Source organism: Pelecanus crispus, chromosome 6 (genome assembly GCF_030463565.1).
Source record: "Pelecanus crispus isolate bPelCri1 chromosome 6, bPelCri1.pri, whole genome shotgun sequence".
NCBI lineage: Eukaryota > Metazoa > Chordata > Aves > Pelecaniformes > Pelecanidae > Pelecanus > Pelecanus crispus.
Genome location: NC_134648.1, coordinates 32,191,522 through 32,213,277, shown reverse-complemented (window position 1 = coordinate 32,213,277; position 21,756 = coordinate 32,191,522). Strand labels below are relative to the sequence as shown.

Sequence of the window (21,756 nt, the reverse complement as noted above, 5' to 3'; positions counted from 1 at the left end):
AGTGATAGGGGAGTTTGCATCTGACTTCTCAGCTGGGTCAGTTCCTCACTGGAAAAAGGAATGACAAAATCACCCCAAAGGATTTAATGGAGTCTTTTTGCTAGCAGAGAGTGGGAGAGGGATTAGGTAATGACTTCTAGTAAAGCAATCTATAAAGTTTCAGATACTAAAATCTACAAGAATTAATAATTTGTTTGGGTTGTGTCTAGTTATTTGTCTTTCCTTCTGTGCTTGACATTTCAGGTAATGATCCTTTTTGCAAATATCCAGCATCTGGTTTGGGTGGGGAAGTTTTGTTAACATCTTTTCCTAAGTTGTTTTCTTCTGTGCAGATTCTGCTGCATTTGGGCTTGTGGTGCCTCACCAAACACTTTCATTTTCCTCTGGGGTCATGATTGTTTTGAACATAACTAAGGCATTGAAACCTGCAGCATCATGCTTATACATTTTTACCATGGATTGTTTCTGTTTCCTAACAGTTCTTTGTATCCCCTCATTCTCCTCTGCGTGACCACAATAGCTGAATACCTCACAAACTTTCATGTGTTTGCTCTTCACCATTTCTGGCAGCAGTTCCTCATAAAGATTTTAAATGGAAAGTTGGAATTTTTGCTAAATAAAATTATCTGCTTTCCATGTGAAATTTCAACTGTTCAAGAGAATTGAAAACTTATTTTGTTTTTGTCTGCAGATGTTTAATGGAGAGGTTTCTCATGCACACTCATTCTTTGCTAGCTTATTTTTCCAGCTTAATTATTGATAAAGATTTCTTTTAAATTAAAATGTCGTGTCATGTAATGCAATCATTAATTTTGTTTAAAACCATTTTACTGTGCTATCTACTCTACTGTTATTTCTCCCATTAATAGCCTACATAGACAGAGGAATATTTCCTCTTTTTATGCCTTTTTTTTAAGTCTATATAGACATGGTTTTAACTTCTGAAGCAATGCAAGTAGTTCTTTTTCCAATTTTGCTGCATGGCTTTGAAAATTGCAACACGCATTTATGAGAGGGCATGTTTTATAAAGCATAAGCTATTTAATATTCATGCAGGTAATAACTTTGTCATTTTCCTGCAGAGTGAAGAATGCCCATGCTGCTCACTCTCTGTAAAAATCATAAGAATGAGAAATCTGAGAAAGGCTGATCTGTGTGAGTATCACAGTCTTTTCTTGCAGTTGCCAGTAGTTCAGTTCTGAAAGCAGAGAGTATAAACAGGCACTGTAACTTGTATCTGTGCATGAAGTGTCACCATGGTTTCAAATACTGATGCATATTTGAAGTCAGACTATTCTTAGAATACACTTTTGTATAAACAATATCTTCCAGTTTACAGAATGTTACCATTAGTGGAAATATCAAATGTCTACTGCCTTATACTGTAAAGTATCTTAACTGCTAACAAGCTTCAGAGCCAGTTTTGCTGAACAATTTCATCTGTTAATTCTCAGTTGCAGTTTTTGATGTGTTGTGATGCAGGCTGCACATCTGCTTCTGACAAAAATGCCAGCATGGATGTTGAGTGGCTTCCAGAGCCTGTAGGGTAACATGGGAGCTTTGGTATCATCTTCTGTACCTGTCTGTTTTTTGCAGACAGTGGAAATCCATACAGGCACCTCTGAATTTCTCTTTGCTTAAGAAAAAAAAAAAAAAAAAAGACCGTTATATAGCTTTTTGCCAAACAATTTTTTTTTCCTGTTAAGTGTTTACTGAAATGTATTTGAAATACCAGGCTTTCAAGGCAAAACCTGCACTATTGAAATGTGTCTGGGGACTTGGTGGAATGGGTGGAAATGGAACTGAAGACAGGGGATCTCAGTGGTTACTTAGGTAGGAGAAAGCGAGCTAAAGTTCAACTCAAATATCTGCCTCAGAGAGAAGGAACAAGGCAGGAACATAATGGAAAGGATGCGAATATGTACCATTTCATATTAAGTAAGATCAAGTGAACTCAGCAAGAGTAGTTGCCTCCATAGAGATTACTGTTCAATTCTTGCTTTTCTACTGTTGAGCGTAGCACAAGAATATTGCCTTTTCTTGAAAACAGCGCATCTTCAGAGAAGAATGAAAAGATGGTTCAGTTCCCTCTCTGTCTTTTTAATCTCAGCTGAGCTGTTTCCTGGCATAAATGATACCAGCCCAAAGGAATGCCTAAATTGCCCTGACAGCCAATAGCATCAACATAACTACCTACAGAATTGATAACCTGATAATCTGCTTTTGGCCTTAAAATCAGGGATGTTTATTTCTTTCTCAGCATTTTATAATGATTAGAAAGGACAGCCTTTACATTCTTAAGGACAAAAGAACTTCCAGAAATCCATAGCTATTTATCTTAGCTCTTTATCTTTTATTAGTCTTTATCCTGTATCTTCATTTTGAGCAGAGGTTTGACTGCCTGATTGCAAGTATGAAGCTATATCACTAGATTTGCTTCCAAAGCCAGATGTGTGGAGGAAGGTCTTTGCCAGCAAGAGCCAAAAGAAGCAGAGCCGGGTGTCAGGCTCTGAGAGAAGCAGTCTTGTCTATTCCCCATCTTAGTTGCCTTTCATTATAGTGCAGCAGAGCACCACATTTTCATAGAATCGTTTAGGTTGGAAAAGACCTTTAAGATCATCCAGTCCAACCATTAACCTACACTACCAAGTCCACACTAAACTGATCATGGGTAGACTAGACTAAACCATGTCCCAGAGTGCCACATCCACCCATTTTTTGAATGCTTCCAGGGACGGTGACTCCACCACCTCTCTGGGCAGCCTGTTCCAATGCTTGACTATCTTTTCCATGAAGAAATTTTTCCTAATATCCAACCTAAACCTCCCCTGGCGCAGCTTGAGCCCATTTCCTCTCATTCTATCACTAACTACATGGGAGAAGAGACCAACACCCACCTCACTACAACCTCCTTTCAGGTAGTTGTAGAGAGTGATAAGGTCTCCCCTCAGCCTCCTCTTCTCCAGACTAAACAACCCCAGTTCCCTCAGCCGCTCCTCATAAGGCCTGTGCTCCAGACCTTTCACCAGCTTTGTTGCCCTACTCTGGACACGCTCCAGCACCTCAATGTCTGTCCTGTATTGAGGGGCCCAAAACTGGACACAGTATTCCAGGTGCGGCCTCACCAGTGCTGAGTACAGGGGGACAATCACCTCCCTGCTCCTGCTGGCCACACTATTCCTGACACAAGTCAGGATACTGTTGGCCTTTTATTTTCCCTCTGAGAATCAGAAGCAAGTTACCTGTGGCACAGCAGAGAGCCAGTGAGATTTTGTCCATAGCATACCTGTATGCTCTCTGAGAGCACTTAATTTTATTAATGGATCCATTCCAGGTGGTGTGATACACATCACAAGAAATGAGAATATGTTAAAAAGCATTAAATTGAATTAGAAAAACAGTTTGAGAGTGTAGTAGGAACCTTTATGGGGCAGCCCTTCCATTCTTGACAAAAATGTTGTGCGGAGAGGTTTTAATACCTAAACAATAAGAGAATTCCTCAGAGGAAAACATCCACAGGCACCCATTAAAAACCTCTGTCATGGAAGAGAGAGGCGTTGGCATGCACACTAAAGTTCACTTTGTGGTTTTTACCAAGTTCAGAGTGGTTTAGGCTGAAGTGCATTTATGGACATTGAGGCAAGTGGAGATTTTGAAAGCAAATGGGAGAATCTTAATCTATGCATTTCATTGCACATGAATAGAGTCGCTTGAATGCAGCAACAATGATTTAAGAAGAAAGTAAAGATAACTAGTTAAGCCTACATAACTGTATTTCACTTTCCTAAAATCAGTCTTTGCTGAAAAATTATTTTTGTCATGTAATTCATGTATTTATTAAAATATTTGTAAATATTTGAAATATATTTAGCTCAAAATATGTTTTAGGAGAAGCAGAATCAGTTGTATTTCCCACTCACAGTTATTTGTTTTAGTCACTATTTCTGTACAACTTAAAGCTGTTAAGAGAAACAGAGATGAGGATGGAGAGCTGAAAGATGTCACAGAAATAGTTCAAACTGTAAAGGGCCATCAGTGCTTTGCTGGAGTCAGAGTCTGATTAGACCAAGCTGTGGTTTTGGGAAGACTGCCTGCCAAAGACGAGTATGCATTGCTTTTCTTCAGCTGCGGCACTGTGCAGCTAAAGTGTCCTCCTTGTGCAGAGGGACTGTTACCCACAAACCACAGCATCCATGCCTCCTTAGATCTTGCACATGTCATATAATATAGGACTTGGTGTTTTTATTATAGGATAGCTGTGGCAATCATCTATGATCATGATCTCCTGACCAAAAGGAGATCATGATTGTAAGCTTGTGTCAGACAAAAGATTGTATTTGTACACGGTGTGAGCATAATAACAAGAATTAGGCTACTAATATGTGTTGAAATCTGATACGAATAAGGCTTACTCATGAATCAGAAGGATTTGCTCCTACATTATGTAGGTTATCAGGCAACTACAATCAAGTGGTACATACCATTCCTAAGGCACTGCTGTTGCAATTTCTGGGCAAGTTTGAGTTTGGCTAAATTTTCCCTGTCAAGAGTCATAAGAATAGTGATACCAGACTGGTCCAAAGGTTCATCCAGATCAACAGTATGTCCCCAGAACTGACCTATAATAAATGCTTTTGGGAAGGGAAGACACCAAGGCATGCTTTTCCCTGCCCCACTCTCCCAAGAGATCTGCGATTCATGTGGTCTGTGGCTCTGAGATCTGGCTCCTGAGACTAAGGTAGTGTTCGCATTTTATCACCGTACCCAAAATTCTTGGCACTTGGAGGCCACTAAGGGATTTTACTTTTATATCTTTCAGCTCACTTTGCACTGGACAGAAACCCAGATGCTCGTTCTCAGTGTCACAGGAAAACACCAAGCCCAATTTTAGGGTGTTACTCTTCACAGAGGTCTATATACTTATATTGCTACTTAAATAGTTACAGATATTTCTTTTTTCTCTTCTTTGCCTTCCATGAGCAGTAGAAATGCCTGCTTGAGAAAAGCTGACCTTTTTCAGGCTGGCCTTGAGAAGGCCTTTTCTGCACATTCGTTAGGGTAAGCAATTACACAAAGACAACTGCCCCCTTGCATTTATTCCAAAAATGGCAGAAAACTTATCATTAACAGCTGCATGACTGCAGCTGTCTCTTGCTTTAAAACTGCAGAAGCTTTGTGGCTGTCACAAACCTTCATAAATGCATCCACCATTCCTGCAAAATCTGGATTCACTGCCTGAACAGTGCTGTTTTCTGCAACTGTCCAGGATGGTATGAGAGATTTTGGAGAGAAGTGTTTGATTGCCCATGGTCTTGATGTGAGGGGGCAGCAGCAAAAAGGGCAGGCAGGTAGCATGGGCAGTACCAGCTGGCAGCTGCCTGGCCTGGGCAGCGCTAATGGCATGTTTGCTTTTAGGGTGAAATCGCTCCCCTGTCAAAATGGATGTGGTCACTGACTTTTGCCATGGTTGAGAGAAATCCTGGGACACGGCCCTTTGAAAAAGAGCACCGGTGTCTTTGCAAGGCATATCATCTAAGTTCCTGATGCTGCTGGCAGCTCAGACAGGCTGCAGTTACATTAATGGAAAGAAATCCTAAAAGCAGCCCAGGACAAACACTTGGCAATAGGAATCTGCACAAGGACGGAGAAGTAGTTACACGGATATCTGCCAAGTTGCAACAAGGCCTGTAAACAAGCATTTCCTCACTGGTTAAGAAACTGAAACAAACAGATATAAAAGCAACTGTTAATCACCAGAAGCTCCTCCCTGTGATGTCGCACCCCGATGCGGGGCTTTTCTTACCATAATTGTAAGCTGTTTAGATCAATATCAAGAGCTAATTGCATAACTACTAAGGTACCTGTCAAAATGGAGCCCTGGTCCTGCCTAATGTTTATAATAACAAAGTCATAACCACAATTAACAATATGAGTAACAAATTAATAGATAACCTCAATCAACATCATGTGAATCAACTTCACGGTTGCAGTTGTTAACAGCCTCTACTCCTTTCCATTCTATCTTCTGTTTGGTTTTATCCATTCTCACTACCCAACTCTGCTCCCACTCTTCCTCTCTTCATTGCTACCATCTAAACATATGGAAAAACCTAGTTTCCCTCAGATCACCCATTTTGTGTTCTCTAGTCTAAGAGATTATTTTGAGGTATTTCCTGTTCTCAAGTCTTTAATGTATTATTGGCAGAAACACCATGATGGAGTGTATTCTTTAGAGATTCTGTATGCAGTTGTATTGTATTTTATACACGGTAAGAAGCGTGGAGACAAAAAGCCTGTGCCATGCCTTCATAGTATCATAAACTGCCACTAAAAAGGACAATGCTATGCATAATCAAGGAGCTCATTAATATGTTATTTGTTTAAGGATCTTGGTCAGGGCACCTCCTTACAGCTGTGGAAATAACTGCATCTCTGCTGCTAGGTATCAATTGTTTTTGTATAGGAACACATGCATTTTCTTGCAGCCATGCTGGCTTCTGTGTACTTCTGTGTGCAAGAACAGAAAGCCATTCCGGTGGTTAAGGTATGATGTGTGATGCTCCCTCATGACTTCCTCCAGACTCTTTGTGTAACCTTGGAGAAGACGTTTCCTCAAAACCTTACTTCCTCATCTCTAAAGCAAGGGATGCAGCAAGGGCATTAGAAGCCCCACAGGGGAATTATGAAGATGAACTGATGACTGGCTGAAGGACTGGTAAAAGGAGTAAACAACCTTAGATAAATGTTAGGCTCATCTCTGTCTCAAAGGCAAAGGTTGAGAGCAGCTACCATGCTCTAATACTGTACCAACACAGGTGGTATTGCAGCTGTTGTCCTTCATTGAACAGGGACGATCTTGAAAGCCTTTTGTGATGGTACTACACATTCCTACTAGACTTCATTATCCTCTTGTTCACAGGAGACTTCTAGTTAACAAGTGTTTGAAACAGGTTTTAAAATGTTTTACAATTTTTTAAAAAGTCAAAACCTGTTTTAAAACAGGTTTGAAAGGGGTGGAGGCAATGGAAATGAGCAAGGGAGAAGCTTGGGTGGAGAAGAGAGGCTGGAATGAGTAGATGACGATGGCAGCAATGTAGAACCACATGGTGCTTTGAGAGGACACAGGTCCATGCAGTGTTTCATGACCCTTCACTTCTCTTCTGCCATTTGGCTTGCAGGGTTAAAAGGCAGTGGCAGACTTTGCTCAGGACGTGACTTTCTAGTTTGCACTCGGAAAGTTCCAGCAGACCTGGATGGATGTTTCTGCAAGAGCTGAGACACAGTTCATGAAGTGCTGTGCTAATAAATAACACAGATTACACAAGACTAGCATGCAGTTTCTTTCAAACGTATGTAAGCAGCTTCAGCAGTTGTCAACAGATAACAACGATGAAGTATGTGCTTTGATTTCTGAATAGGCTTTCTGTATTTACAAATTTCTTTGGGCTGAGCTGTGTAACACCTTCTCACCACTTATGAAGCTGAGCATTGCCTTTTCTCATGCTTACAGTCTCCCACATCTTCTTAAAAGTTATTGTACCTTGGTGTTTTTGATCATCCTTGAGAAGGACCATATTTTACTCTATATCCTACTTACTATAGCACAACGATGTATTGAGTTTAAGACCAAAGTATACTTTGCTTGACACTGAACAGTAACCACAAATTGAATATCAGCAGACCTGTGTTTACAGGACCATTAGTGGTTATGTGGGACATTCGAAGAAGTTCATAAAGAATATGAGGATTGATAGAGATATTTACCTATTGCAGGACTTGCTTCAGGATTTTTAAGGTATTCCTTTGCTGACAAGAAGAAGGTACAACTTCTCATCTTTGGTATTTTATTGTGAAAAATACATTTAAATGCATTTTTGTTCATTGATTTCCAGTAGAGTTTCTTACACACTGTTAAAGAACCTGCAGAATCTGTTCTGGTTCTCTCCTGGTTGTTCTGGTTTCATCAAGACAGCAATATCTGCAGTTTATCCAGTTATGCATTAAGCAGTGTGACTGATATCTGTAATCAGTGATTCATTCTTTCGTGTACCCTCTGAGCAGAGACCTGTTTTGTTTCATGCATCTGTGCTCTCTTAGTGCTCTTTCACACGCATCTAAATGAGTGCTGCTGAGGTGAGCTGTATGCTAAAAGCACAATATTCTGTGGTATATCTTAGTCCCCAGGAAGGTTCATTCTGAAGACTCAAGAGCAGTGCCAGGGAAGGTCTTGCCCACAGGTAAGATTCACAGAGCTTGAGGGCCTTTATCAGCGATGGTCTCCAGAGAGGAGCTTCAGGCAACGTTTTGCTGAACCAAGGACATGATTACCTCGTAGATAAGGACCTAGATGTGATTTGCTATTATGAGGGAGGCCAATGTAAAGTAAAGATGCTAGATTTAACATGGCTGTGATAGTCCACATTGCTGAAAAGACACATGAGGGTACCCACATGAGACTATGGCTTCTCTCCCAGGCACTTTGTATGACTGTGTCCTCAGCAGGAGCCAATGAAGTAGTGCTGCAGTAGTAGCCAGTGAAGGTTAAGAGTAAGATTCACTCACAAATGTTGGTGCTGGTGCTTGCATTGTTTTCTGCTATTAAATTGGCAATCTTTTTGAATGTCTGCCTGGCAAAGGTATTCATCTTTTCCTATTTGTTCAGGACCAATCTTGACTATCCTTTTTTAAAGAGTTCCCTTTCAGTTCAAGAATGAAAACTAGATAAAAGGGGTCTTGGGTATTAAATGTTCCTTGTAAGCCAGATATATCTATTCTTAATGCTTTCATTCATTCTTACTCGCAAGAAAGTTGCTGTAGACTGCTAGATTATTTGGGAGTCCTGGAGGACTCCAGCCAGAATATGAACTCATTTAATCTCACTGTGAAGACAGGATTAGTTGTAGTCTTGTGATAAAAGACAGCCTGGAGGCTGTGTGTTTATCTGTGGCCTACTTTGATGTGAAAGAAACTGATGGTGACATCTTTGTAGAAAAGACGTATAAAATATGAAGACTTGGCTGCCAAAAGCAAAGTGCATGTTGGCAATGCATCCAAGTTGTAGTATTTATATCAGGATGAACCTTTGCTCCGATGTAAGCTTTTCATCCAGGCTGAATGATCTCTCTCCTTAACAAATAAACCAAAACAATCCAACTGTAATCTTCACCTCTGTATTATGCCCTGTAGGTCCAAAATTTAGTTCACAAAGTGGTGACTGACACTTACGGACTTTGGGCTGAATTCTCAGGCACAAGAAGACCCGTTTACATTGTGGTGCAAACACTCTTGCTTCCAGTGAGTTGTTTGGGTATGTGATGGAGTTTTTCTTACCAAATTAACTCATCAGCATTGATGTCTTTACCTTCATATTGGCTGCTGCAAAACATCATGTGAGGGAATGAGGTGACTTATTGCACCCTACTTTTGTTACTTAGTTATAATAATTTGCCTTATTATTTCTATACTGTTTCCTTAGCATAACTCTTCCATCCCCACCATAAAAAACAAAGAACATCTACAGGTATCTGTTTTTATTTTTGTGTACAGAATCTACAGTAAGCTCCTACGGATTATCAGTGCTAGCTGCTTCCTGTAAGTGAGACTTTGGGATATTTTTAACCTCACTCATCATATTTGCAAACACTTTCTGGTTTTCAGAAAATCCAAACCCAGCAATAGAGGAACACCTCATGCCAGTCAGTTGACCTTGTCCTCACTATCATACTGAGCTACACCTTTTTTGTAGCTTCATATTCAGTACCAAATTTTACTTGAAAGAAAGGTATCTAGGAGAAGTGTCCCTGCCATAAACTTTGTTTATTTAGTAGCAAAGTTTTGATTTCAAAACTCTGAATCTCAATCAAAAAAATCAAATTGGAATTACTGCTGCAGTGCATTGCTGGTGCTGCAGCTTAGCCTCAGTTTCTGCACAAGATTACATCTCCCATGATGTATTGCTCCTGCTTTTTCAGAAAAATGCTCCTGGAGGGGAATGTGAGAAAAAGTACCATAACTACATGTTTTTATAAAGCATGTCAGAGGCATTTCTGAGTCAAAATATTGATGTTTTAGCTACAAGTTAAAACCATTTTTGTTTCTATTCCTTTACTGGGTGAATAACATTCTTGGGAATATTTTCTGAAGGAAGAAAACCTGTCAGTGTTAATCAGTTGGTTCAGCTGCTTCTGGTATTGATTTTGTTCCCACTCCCATTTTCTTTGAAATCCAAGGCACTTCTGTGTACTGCTTGCCTCCTGTTTCCAAGTCTGTTTCCATGACATTTCTCTCTGATAATGGTTTCTTCAGATGCCCAGCAGTTCTAACTACCCACAGCGTCTGCATCAACAGTGTTGATGTCTGGCCAAGACCTAATGTTCGGCTAGTTTATTTTTAAATGGAAATGAAAGAACTTTTCGAAAAATATTTTCGAGTGATAGATGTGAGATTGCACCACATATCACTGCAAGAGGGTCTGAGGTGGAACGAAGGCAGTTTGACCTCTTAACAATACCTCTTGGCCAAAAATATGTGGTTCCTACTGGCTGACACTCTGAGAGTGGGAACAGTGAAATAGTGGCAATGCTTATGAAAAGCCAAAAAACCAGGTGTACCTGTGGAAATACATGATTTCTAGTTCCACTTTACCAAAAAAGAGCATATACAAGCATGATCTAATGACATCTATGCCTCTGTTAACAAGTACAAATCTTCCAAGAACAGCTACACATACCCAAAATGCCACTTAGGTAACATAATTTATCCCCTGTCACTTCATGGAAGAGTTGGGGTGGATGGTAGAAGTTGCAGCACAACTGTCTGTGGGTGTCTCTGCATCATATTGTGTTGCTTTTTGTAGTGTTCCCTTTGGATGATTATATTGGGATGGTACACGGAGGGTCTAGGTATGGATTTAGGCCTTGTTACTTGGACCCTGCATGTGTTTGGAAAGGAAAGGTGGCAACTTTTCCAATGAACTTACAGTCTTACTTTATATGTGTCAAAGAAGGAGGTTTGTGATTGTTTTGGAGACAGCGCCCAGATATCTGGGAATTGATCTCTTGGGCTGGTGTACAGTGTGAGATGTCCTATGACTTCCTTCCCTGACAGTCAAGGCTGGCAGGGAGACTGGTTAGTTGGTTTCCGGGCAATGTAATTGACATGACATGATTATCCTGTTTATTGCCTTCCAGCATAACATGGGCGTCATATGGCAGCAATTCCATATCACACCTTGTAGGTTCGCCTGGGCTGGTTCTCTTGTCCTAAAGCAGGATCAAGTTTACCTTGTCTGTCACTCTTTGACATGTATCTGGGTACCAGAAATGAGTTACCTAGAAGATTTATAAAATCTCTCTTTCTAGAGCTAACCATCTCTAGAGCTAACCATCTTAGAGCTGGAGCAGTTTTCCTAATATTTGTCTTTGTTTATTTCCCTCTGGCCACACAGAGCCACTGATCATTGTCTTCTTTGTATCAATAATTTGGACATTACAAAACTGACTATTACCATGTTATTTGACAGCCTTTTTGTTGTTGTTGTTGAATTAACAAACTCAATTCGTTCAGCTCTTTCTCATACACCAGGCTAAGTCCATCCTCTTCAATCTGGACATGTTTAATTTTAACAGCTGGTAACAGTTAAAGCCTTTTACAGTGGAAGGAGGAAGAAAGTGGAAGAGAACTGGAACATGGAAGACACTGAGCACCTACTTGTTCCTGTCCAGGGCCGGGAGTGTATGCAAAGAGATCTCAGTGATAAATCTTACCACCTGCACTTAGGTTTAATATTGTGTATTTGGGATCTGGTCCAAAATTTATCTAAATCTGTGTTGTACATATAAGTTACCAGATAAGTCCTGCAACATTGTAATTCTGGTGCATAATTTGTTATTCTTCATGCAGTGGCCTGGCTGTAATTGTTTGTTTTCAGATTCAGATATCTTTGTCTCTATCTGCATCTATTGGCCCCAAGTTGCGCCAGGGGATGTTTACATTGGATATTAGGAAAAATTTCTTCACTGAAAGGGTTGTCAAACATTGGAAAGGCTGTCCAGGGAAGTGGGGGAGTCACCATCCCTGGAGGAATTAAAAAGATGCGTAGATGTGGTGCTTAGGGACATGGTTTAGCGGTTGACTTGGCAGTGTTAGGTTTATGGTTGGACTCGATGATCTTAAAGGTCCATTCCCACCTAAATGGTTCTGTTCTGTTCTATTCTATTTGCATTCTTGCCTTGGGCTATGTTGAGACTGAGGTCTGGCTGTTTGCTAACTGAGCTGGTGTGACATGTGGCTCATCAGGTTGTGGGAGTTTGCTTTTGCTCTTATTAAGGGTGAACAGCCTTGCTAAAGATTGGAATAACTTCTCAAGTTGTCTATAGGTCTATTGTGTTGAGAGAGGATGAAGGACTGAACAGACATCCCACCACAGCTCTATCTAGATATAAGATTATATGTCACAAGTTTTGAGCTTCTTTGATACTCTGAAAATATTGAATGCCTGTCTTCTAAATCAGGATTCATAGCTAGTATGTACAACAAAGAGATATCCCAGACCATAAATGAACAAATTCTCTAAAACACATGTATATCGGTAGTCCGTAACTGACAGATACACTTGCTGAAGAAACAGGTATTCTCAGTCTTACCTGCTTCTCTGGCACCATCTGAGGAAGTAATTATGCAAAGTTAATATTATCTTTTTAAAATGTTAAACATCAATGGAAGAATTGTAGAAAGTATTGGGGGGAGGGGGGGAGAGCTAAAGAAATTATTTTATAACCTCCTTTACCAATAAATTGTTATCTACAGGTACATTGCACATATCTTGCATTTTAAAATTGTGGTAATAAGTCTAAAAATGTCCTAATATTACTTACAAGAATTATAGACATCTGCATTTGTGATGTTAAAGTAATTTCTTCCCTGCTATGGACAGTAAGGGGGAAACTATCAAATGCATGCTGAAAAAAGGGAAGATGTTTCATGTTCAGACAGTATCAGAAGACTTGAAAGATAAATCATACATAACTTGATTGCACAAATTGCTTTAAGCAGCAACTATTCATTGCCACATGGGTTACACCACAAGTTTAAAGAAAGTGTGAAATGAGAACCAAGAGACTGATAGAGAAAGAATAACATAATTACTGATAAGGCACTCTTCTTGTGGGCCATGTGGAAATATTAATAATAGTAGTTACTTTTTGTATAATGCTTTTAATCATGGGATGTCAAAGCAGATTACAAAAGAGGAAAAGATTGTTATTGCTGTTTTATTGATGGGAAAATGCAGATAGAGAAACAAGATAAATTTAAATAGAAGCAATTGCCCAGTGACTTAGCAGCCTGTAGCAGAGCTGGGACTGGAGACAACATGTCATGAGACGTTTTCCAGCAGGTTACCCACTTGGTCATGCTGCCTCTCAGCATGTATCCCACAGTACCAAACTGCCTGTTATTACACCCAAACCTGACCTGTTACTGTGATTACAAAAGAAGTTCTTAGAGCTGGAGATATTAGAGGCAGCTGTAGTTGCCCAGCAGACAAAAGAAATGTCCGTTGTCTGAAAGTAAGTGCAAACAGTGTACAGGACTGAAGGACAGCAGATTTGCTCCAAATGGGAGGTCTGGAAAGGGTGAACGACAGTGTAGAGAGAGCGAGTCCCACCCATCTTCACTGTATTTTCAGGGTCTCAGTTTATTACCACAGGCTCGTGAGACATCAACTCTCTTATGCACTTAGGAGCAGATGTCCAGCACTGTGCCCTGCTAAAAACCCATCATCTTCCTGGCAGTATCAGAGAGAATCCTAACCACCGAACAATCTACATACATCAGGTTAGCACACAAAAGGCAAGTTAGTTGCACAGACATACAAGTACCCAACCTGCCTCTCACCCAAAAACTCTGGCAATCCCCGAGATACAGCTTGTCAACACTCTGCGGCAGTGCCCAGCATAGCTGAGCTCACCTGGCCGGGAGGCTGTTTGACCCAGCTTGGGGCAGGGGGTGGTTCCTGGGAGTCCACCCCAAAGCAGCCCCTGTGTATTATGAAGATTTAATACCACACTTGTAGCTAACTGTGCAACCTTGTGTTACATTAACACCTTTCTCAGAAATTAGAAGTTTCTTCGCTATCAAGGCTCAGAGTTTAAGTCTGTAAGATAAAAGTGCATTGCTGTTTTTGTGTATTTGTTGATGGTGAAGGGATGTGATCGCTTGTTGGGTGAGACAGTCAGCTCATTACATGGACTGGGCTACATCTGTGTGGAGGCGGCAGACCAGAGGGGGCAGATCCTTCATACCCAGACTCTCTTTAGCTCTTCTGTTCCCGTCTCAAGAGCAAAGGACAAAGTTAGCTCCTTGTCTAAATGCTCAAAGCATTAAATAAGTATTTTACCCTTTAAAAAGGTTCTCTTAAAATTAACCCTTTTTTTCTCCATCACAGAAATCTGCTGATTTGCAACGAACAGGGGACATACCAATAATGGGTTTTGTTAAGTAAAACTAGCTCTGCATATTTTTTCTTACCAGTTTTTTCTTACCAGTTGTCTTTGTTGCAGTAGCTTGTTTCATTCTTTGTGGATGTCATTTACCTGGACTTTAGTCCTGAGGAAGCTGGTGGCTCATGGCCGAGGCAGGTGTACTCTTTGCTGGGTACAAAACTGGTTGGATGGCTGAGCCCAGAGAGTTGTGAATGGAGTTAAATCCAGTTCGTGATGAGTCACAAGCAGTGTTCCCCAGGGCTCAGTTTTTGGGGCCAGTCTTTTTTAATATCTTCATCAACAATCTGGGATTGAGTGTGCTCTCAGTAAGTTTGCAGATGACACCAAGTTGGGTGGGAGTGTTGATCTGCTCAAGGGTAGGAAGGCCCTGCAGAGGGATCTGAATGGGCCGGATTGATGGGCCAAGGCCAACTGTATGAGGTTCAACAAGGCCAAGTGTCAGGTCCTGCACTTCGGTCACAACAATCCCGTGCAATGCTACAGGCTTGGGGAAGAGTGGCTGGAAAGCTGCCCGGCTGAAAAGGACCTGGGGGTGTTGGTAGACAGCCAGCTGAACATGAGCCAGCATGTGCCCAGGTGGCCAAGAAGGCCAACAGTATCCTGGCTTGTATCAGGAATAGTGTGGTCAACAGGACTAGGGAAGTGATTGTCCCCCTGTACTCGGCACTGGTGAGGCCGCACCTGGAATACTGTTTCCAGTTTTGGGCCCCTCACTACAAAAAAGACATTGAGTTGCTGGAGGGTGTCCAGAGAAGGGCAACGAAGCTGGTGAAAGGTCTAGAGAACAAAACTTATGAGGAGCAGTTGAGGGAACTAGGATTTTTTAGTCTGGAGAAGAGGAGGCTGAGGGGAGACCTTATCACTCTCTACAACTACCTGAAAGGAGGTTGTAGGGAGGTGGGTGTTGGTCTCTTCTCCCAGGTAGTTAACAATAGGATGAGAGGAAATGGCCTCAAGCTGCATCAGGGGGGTTTAGATTGGATATTAGGAAAAATTTCTTTACTGAAAGAGTGGTCAAGCATTGGAACAGGCTGCCCAGAGAGGTGGTGGAGTCACCATCCCTGGAAGCGTTCAAAAAACAGGTAGACATGTCCCTTTGGGACATGGTTTAGTAGGCATGGTGGTGTTGGGCAGACAGTTGGACTGATGATCTCAGAGGTCCTTTCCAATCTTAATGATTCCTAGTTTCATTTTCATTAAAAAATAACCCAGCCACGAAGCCAGGAAACATGAAATTAATTATTACTCTACCCTTAACTGGTTTAGTGGTGGACTTGGTAGTGTTAGGTTAATGGTTGGACTGGATGATCTTAAAGGCCTTTTCCAACTTAAACGATTCTATGGTTCTATTCTTTGAATCTCCATTAATGACCAGAGCTCCCATCTGCAGGAGGGAACAAATAATAGTGAGTGCTATTGAATAAGGATCTGTAAGAAAAGTAATAGAAACAATATGTCCTTTTTGCAGCTTGCTGTCTATACAGTGCTATAAGGCTATGCTCTAAGATATTTATAGTAATTTGTTAGTTACAATATGTCTTTTCAAACACAGTTAATCAAACTGATTGCTATGTAAGCCTGTCCTTGCCCACTGCTTCCCCTGAGACTGTCCGGACCAAAACCATCAAGAACTGCAAAGATCCAGTGTGGAATGAAACATTTTGCTTCAGGATCCAGAGCCAAGTAAAAGTAAGATGCAGAGTGTATTTGTTTTTCTTTTGGGGTGGAGATCTCATTGTGTAATTGGTATGTAGGGTACCATAAAAATAAGTATGTGTGAGGGACTACAAGGATGTGGGTAAGGGGATGTGGAGTAGCATAAAAGATAGCCAAGATATTTCAGAATTGTTCATCTAATGTTCTATCTCTTTTCATGTCTTCTTTTTTTTGCTTTTTGAAATCACTGCTTTTCAAGAGTAAAGGTGAGAATTTCAGAGTAAATTGAACAGCATAAAAGACATGTATGAGCTAAGTAGTGGAAGCATCACAGTGATGTACTTTTTTACCATTTCTTTGGAATGACCTGCAATAAAAAAAATCACAAAAGAACATGTTAAAGTTTGAAAAGAAGGCCAGCTCAGCTTTTACCATGATGATAAATATTAGAGGTTAAGAAGATTTGCAAGTCCCACTGTCCACTCCCTCCAAAAGATAGCATCAACATCAGAGTCCAGAAATCCACAAAGATCAGCGATAGGCCAAGTAAGCCAAGCTTACTTCAGACCTGGGGCAATCAAGCCCTGCTTTACAACTTGCACCCTTCATTTCCTAGTGCTGGTGGCAGAGAAGGACAAGACCACTTCTGCCAGGTGCCAAATCAGCAGGCCAGTCTCCCAGCTCTCTTGAGCGTCGATAAACTCCTCCAAAAGAGCATTCAGAATAGCCTAAAGTGTTGGTACACCACAGGGTCTCCAGTGAACAATCCCTCTTGCCTTTGTCTGCAGAAGTTGCCCATGGTACAAGTTCACAGGCTTCCTTCCACAGAGTTAGGTGGTACTAGTCCTGTTTTGTATGGCTTTCAGCTTTAACATGTCTGCCCATCTGTGGCCTACATCCAGTGCTTTCCCTGGAGACCTAAAAAAATTCCAACTTCTTTCAAAATACCCGTGAGGCACAATTTCACTGAGCCCTGCAGGTTCGTCAGGGAGGCAAAAAGCAAGGGACAAACATTGCAGCATGACAACAAACACCCACAGATCTGCAACTCTTGCACCAGAACACCTGCTCCTTGCAATGGTTCATGCCTGACAGGTCTTTCAAAATGGCAATACCACACGTAACAGCTGAAAAAAATATCTTGGCCACTGGAAGCTGCTTGAACTAGTCTTTCAAGGAGTAGTATCTGGGAAGACCTTGTGTTTACTTTGCAGTAAGTTTGCAGCAAGTTTGCAGCAGAAGACAAGACATGTGGCATTAGCCCAAATAATTTTCAGTGTGTGGCAACAGCAGTAGTGGTCACTGTGGCTTTAGTGTGGGCTGCACAAAATGTGTCCTGGTGATTTGGGACAACCAAAGGGCTCTGGCATGTGTGTCACTGCTGCCTCACTGCTGTCTGGGCTCAATGGAGTAAGGTAAGGCTATCCCAGGTTTCTCTGCATACACCGCAATTGCTCTGGTCATTACCCTCTGAGCAGAGCCAGAGTCTGCTGGTCTGGTTATTTTCTCCTGGCCTGTCTTGTGTATCATTGAGGTATTCATCTTGCTAAATCATGGGAGCTAGAGCTCAGTAAAATCATATAATATGCTGTCACTGTGGAAGAGAAGAACTTGTTTGGGTATGTTGGGCTGGTTCTCATCAGGAACGGGAGTGTTTACTGAAAGGCATCCATTTTGATGAATGTCTGACAAAGCACAGTTGGTGAGAAATGGCTTCCTGGGCTGGTGCTGTGGGCAGTGCTCCCCTGGCTGCAGGAGGGCCATCCTGCCTGGGCCTGGGGGCATGCAGCCCCAGTGAAGGCTAGCTCTGCTCTGCACCTGGCTCCCAGAGATGCTGCCCTCATATCCTCTGTCAGGAGTGGATAGAAACGGTGAACTGCCCAGAGAGCCCCAGCTGCTTCCCACACAGCATCCCAGCAGTGCAACTAGTCATCTCCCTTAGTCAGCCAGCCCCCTGTGCATGCCCCTCCTGGCTAGCTGGGAGTAACTGAGGGACTTCAAATCAATCAGTCACTAAGAAAATAAGTCAGCCATTTTAGCCGAATAAGGACAGCCTGTTGCAGTATCACAGCTAGGAAAACTGATCTGCTCTTCAGTGTAAGCCTGCCTTCTACAAATGGCAAACTATTGCTTTTAAGCATACCCCCTCTATCACCTTCCATAATCCTTTACAGGCTATTTATGGCTGGCCTGTAAACCAAGATACTGCGACTGCTTTTCTCTGCCTCTTGTTGCTATGTTTCTCTTAGCAAGAGTGGTGGGCAGGAACCCACTGCTGACCCTGTCAGCCCCAAACAGAATTGTTTTTCTGTCTAAAGCACAACATGATGCATTTACGTATATGGCCTTAAAGGGCAGCAGCCTTTCTGTCTTCTGACAACAAACTGCAAACTCACATTCACTACAGCTTGCCATCTCTCACTTGCTGGTTTCTTACAGAAATGATAGATGTCAAAATTGAATACTTGGATTCTGGATCATCTTCCTTTCAGTATATTTGTATATTCAGTCACTTATCAGATTTAGTTATGGACCTTCATGTGTTTCATTATGAGCTTTTAAGGCAACAAAGCTCACATGCTCACTTTTTTTTTGTGCATGTGTTTGTGTGTGCGACCATGTGCTTATCTGTGTGTCTTTAATAAGCATCAAACCTCTTAGCAAGTTTCAGTTAAATCTGATGGATAAGTAACAATCTCTGAGCAAAGATGTCCCTGTAATTTACATGAAAATAGGCTGCTGAATATATGGAGAGAGGCCTGAATTATTTCCGCACTGAGAAAACAGCCGTTAATGTTAATTTGCTCAGCACTCTGGGAGGCACCTCTGAGCCAGCCCATGTACAGCTACCAACCAGGCACAGCAGGGGCCTGTCCATCCAAACAGGCAGGTGGAAGAGGAGGCAGAAGAGGAGGTTTGTGTGGTGGGAGGAAGGAAGAGGAGATTGAGAGGTGTAGGATATAATCTAATGGAAATAGGCCTTTGTTGTGCTGCTTTCTGTGCATTTTGTCACCAATTTAACAAAACCAGATCAGTTTCTGTAGATTCCATGGTAATTATCTCCATGTGATCTGTTTAATAATTTACAGGATATAATTATGCAACCATGCAGTAGTTATACGGCACTTCCTTAATGTAGTTTAATCACTGCTTATATCCAAGGATTTATTTTTTTTCACCAACAGCAATAAAGTCCTGACCACTAGATGGTTTCCTACAATTCAGGGAAAAGTGGTGACCTCAAACCAAATTAGACATCAGACATGTTTTTCGGTATGGGAGCTACCTATTCAATGATTCTACTAGCCTATGTCATTTAAATTACTCTGCAGGGGAAAATCAGCAACAAACCCAGCTACTTCAGGTTCAGAATACATTTCTTCAGCTCTGTGTGGATTAAAAGGTTGTGCATGCTCTCTCACTTCTCCCTATCCTTTCTCTGTCTTCCTTAACATGCTGAGCACATCATCTTGTGCCTCTGCAAGGTCTCAAAATAGAGATATTTCTAATCCTGTACCTCTGTTCACAGAATATTCTTGAGCTGAAAGTCTATGATGAAAATGCAATCACTAAAGATGACCTCCTCTTCACCGTCCTCTTTGATGTTGCTAAAATCCAGCTTGGAGAAACCGTTCACTTGACTTTTCAGCTAAATCCAAAGGTGAGGAATAAAACTGCCATAGCCACAGGAAGGAAATACATTTTTGGCATTATCTTATAAATAACTTCTTGTAAAGCAGTTGTAGTTGGGAAGGTTTATTTCCTATTGGCTTGCACTTCATCTATCCTGTAAAATACCTTCCAAACCTTGCTCAGCAAAGTGGACAAGGTTTACCTCCCTACCTTGGACATAATCCTGAAGGTTTTTACTAGCTCCTCAAACCTCTTAGCAAGGTTTTTCTGACACCAGAGTTCCTTTTTTCCTCTTTCTTGACTCTTGCTCAAATAGATTTTGTTGGAGATAAAACAATCACCATTGCACAAAGTTCCTCTGTTAGAATTTCTTCTTCTGGGACCAGCACTTGTTGAGTTTGAGCATACTTTGTCACAGATGTTGGAGTATTTCCTTAAAAACTGATACACTGCCCTGTAATTCTTTTGTGTATACCTGAATATAATACAAAGATCCATGCTGAGGTGCTAAAACCCATTGATGGCCAATTAGTGTAACTATCTCGTTACTTCAGTGTGTCTGAATGCATACATGATGACTTCAACATGGGATCTGGATGTCAGATTTAGATACTTTTATAGATATGCTGTTTCACTGACTTTTCTTATAGGGTACGTACTGGTATTCAGCTGTATGGTGGTATTGGCAGGCAGTCTACATTAACTTGTCTGATGGCTGGTCAATGTATTGTCTGTGTTATAGGAGTCCTTTCAATTAGAGGAACTGAGAATACCCTCTGCTATCCAACAGTATGAGTCTTCTCATAATGTTACACAGGAAAAACAAAGGCTTTAGACAGTTTCTAGTCAACAGGTATTGCATGCTTAGGACTGGGGATTGCCCATGTGACCATTTGACTCTGCCTCACAACCAAATGGACAAGTGCAGTCAGCCTGAGAACTGATGGTTAACGAAGGAGGGAGAATACTTTCCAAAATCACTGTAACTCGATTACTTTCACTCATCTGAGCATACCCTAGAGCAGGAGGGAAATTTGATTTTAAGAGCTGTTTCAGGAGCCAGAATAATCATTGACAAGCATAGCTAGAGAGAAACAAAATGAATTCAAATGCTTATAATGAATTAATCTTTTACAGACACAAGAGGTCCTGGAGGTTGAGTTTGCATCAGAGAGCATGTGAGTAAAATCCATACGGGACTGAAGAACTGCACTTTGCAAAAGCATGCAGTCAAACACATGCTAGTGTTTACTATAACATAGTTTAAAATGCTCAGCATCACAGCAACGGCTAGTGTTTGTCAAGTTATTTGCATATTGGCTAAAACACTGTGTTCGTTATGTACCAAGAATCATCCTGGACACTAATTTATCCCATTATTTGCTGGAAGAAGGAGAAGGATAGTAAGAACTGCAACCACTGTGCTTATACTACTATTGTTTATCATTATCATTAAAAAAATAAAGAAGCCACATTTCAGATGTCTCCCAAAATTAAAAATCAGTGACATATTTGAGACTATGCTGGACAAGGCAACCTTTAGGGGAAATGTTATTCCTTGGTGTTCTTTTAAGGATGTATTTAGATCATATGAGTTCTGATTGCATTTTTTTTCCCTCTCTTTCAGTCCAGTCCCTCCTGAAAAGCTTGTCACTAATGGTGTACTAGTGGTAATTTTAAACTACTTCTCTTCTGTGTTTGTTTTCATGCTGGTGATGGGAGTGGTGAGTCTGGCAGGTGCCCCAACACCTTGCTGCAGGTAGAGCTGAAGGGGATGGAGATGGGGGGTTGGACACTGGCAGCCATCCTGTTGTGCTGCTCCCTGTGGGAGGATGTATTAGGAAAGAATAAACATATTGGGGATACCCAGAGACCTGTCCACCACCACCAGCTGATAGCAAGCCTCTTGACAAAGCCTGAAGTGCTCTTTTATTGTCTTACTGCCTCCATGTCATTCCCTCTG

The 21,756-nt window shown here is 41.3% G+C and overlaps 1 protein-coding gene across 1 annotated transcript in view; it reads left to right on the top strand.

Moving 5' to 3' along the window:
* The window catches only part of LOC104029347 (cytosolic phospholipase A2 epsilon), a 37,490-nt gene that overhangs the window by 1,204 nt on the left and 14,530 nt on the right, over positions 1-21,756 (top strand). Inside the window, exons 2-6 of the mRNA XM_009480663.1 lie at positions 1,083-1,155; positions 16,057-16,193; positions 19,690-19,821; positions 20,931-20,971; positions 21,421-21,463. Of these exons, the coding sequence (XP_009478938.1) occupies positions 1,083-1,155; positions 16,057-16,193; positions 19,690-19,821; positions 20,931-20,971; positions 21,421-21,463 (426 nt within the window). The remainder of the gene's footprint in view (positions 1-1,082; positions 1,156-16,056; positions 16,194-19,689; positions 19,822-20,930; positions 20,972-21,420; positions 21,464-21,756) is intronic.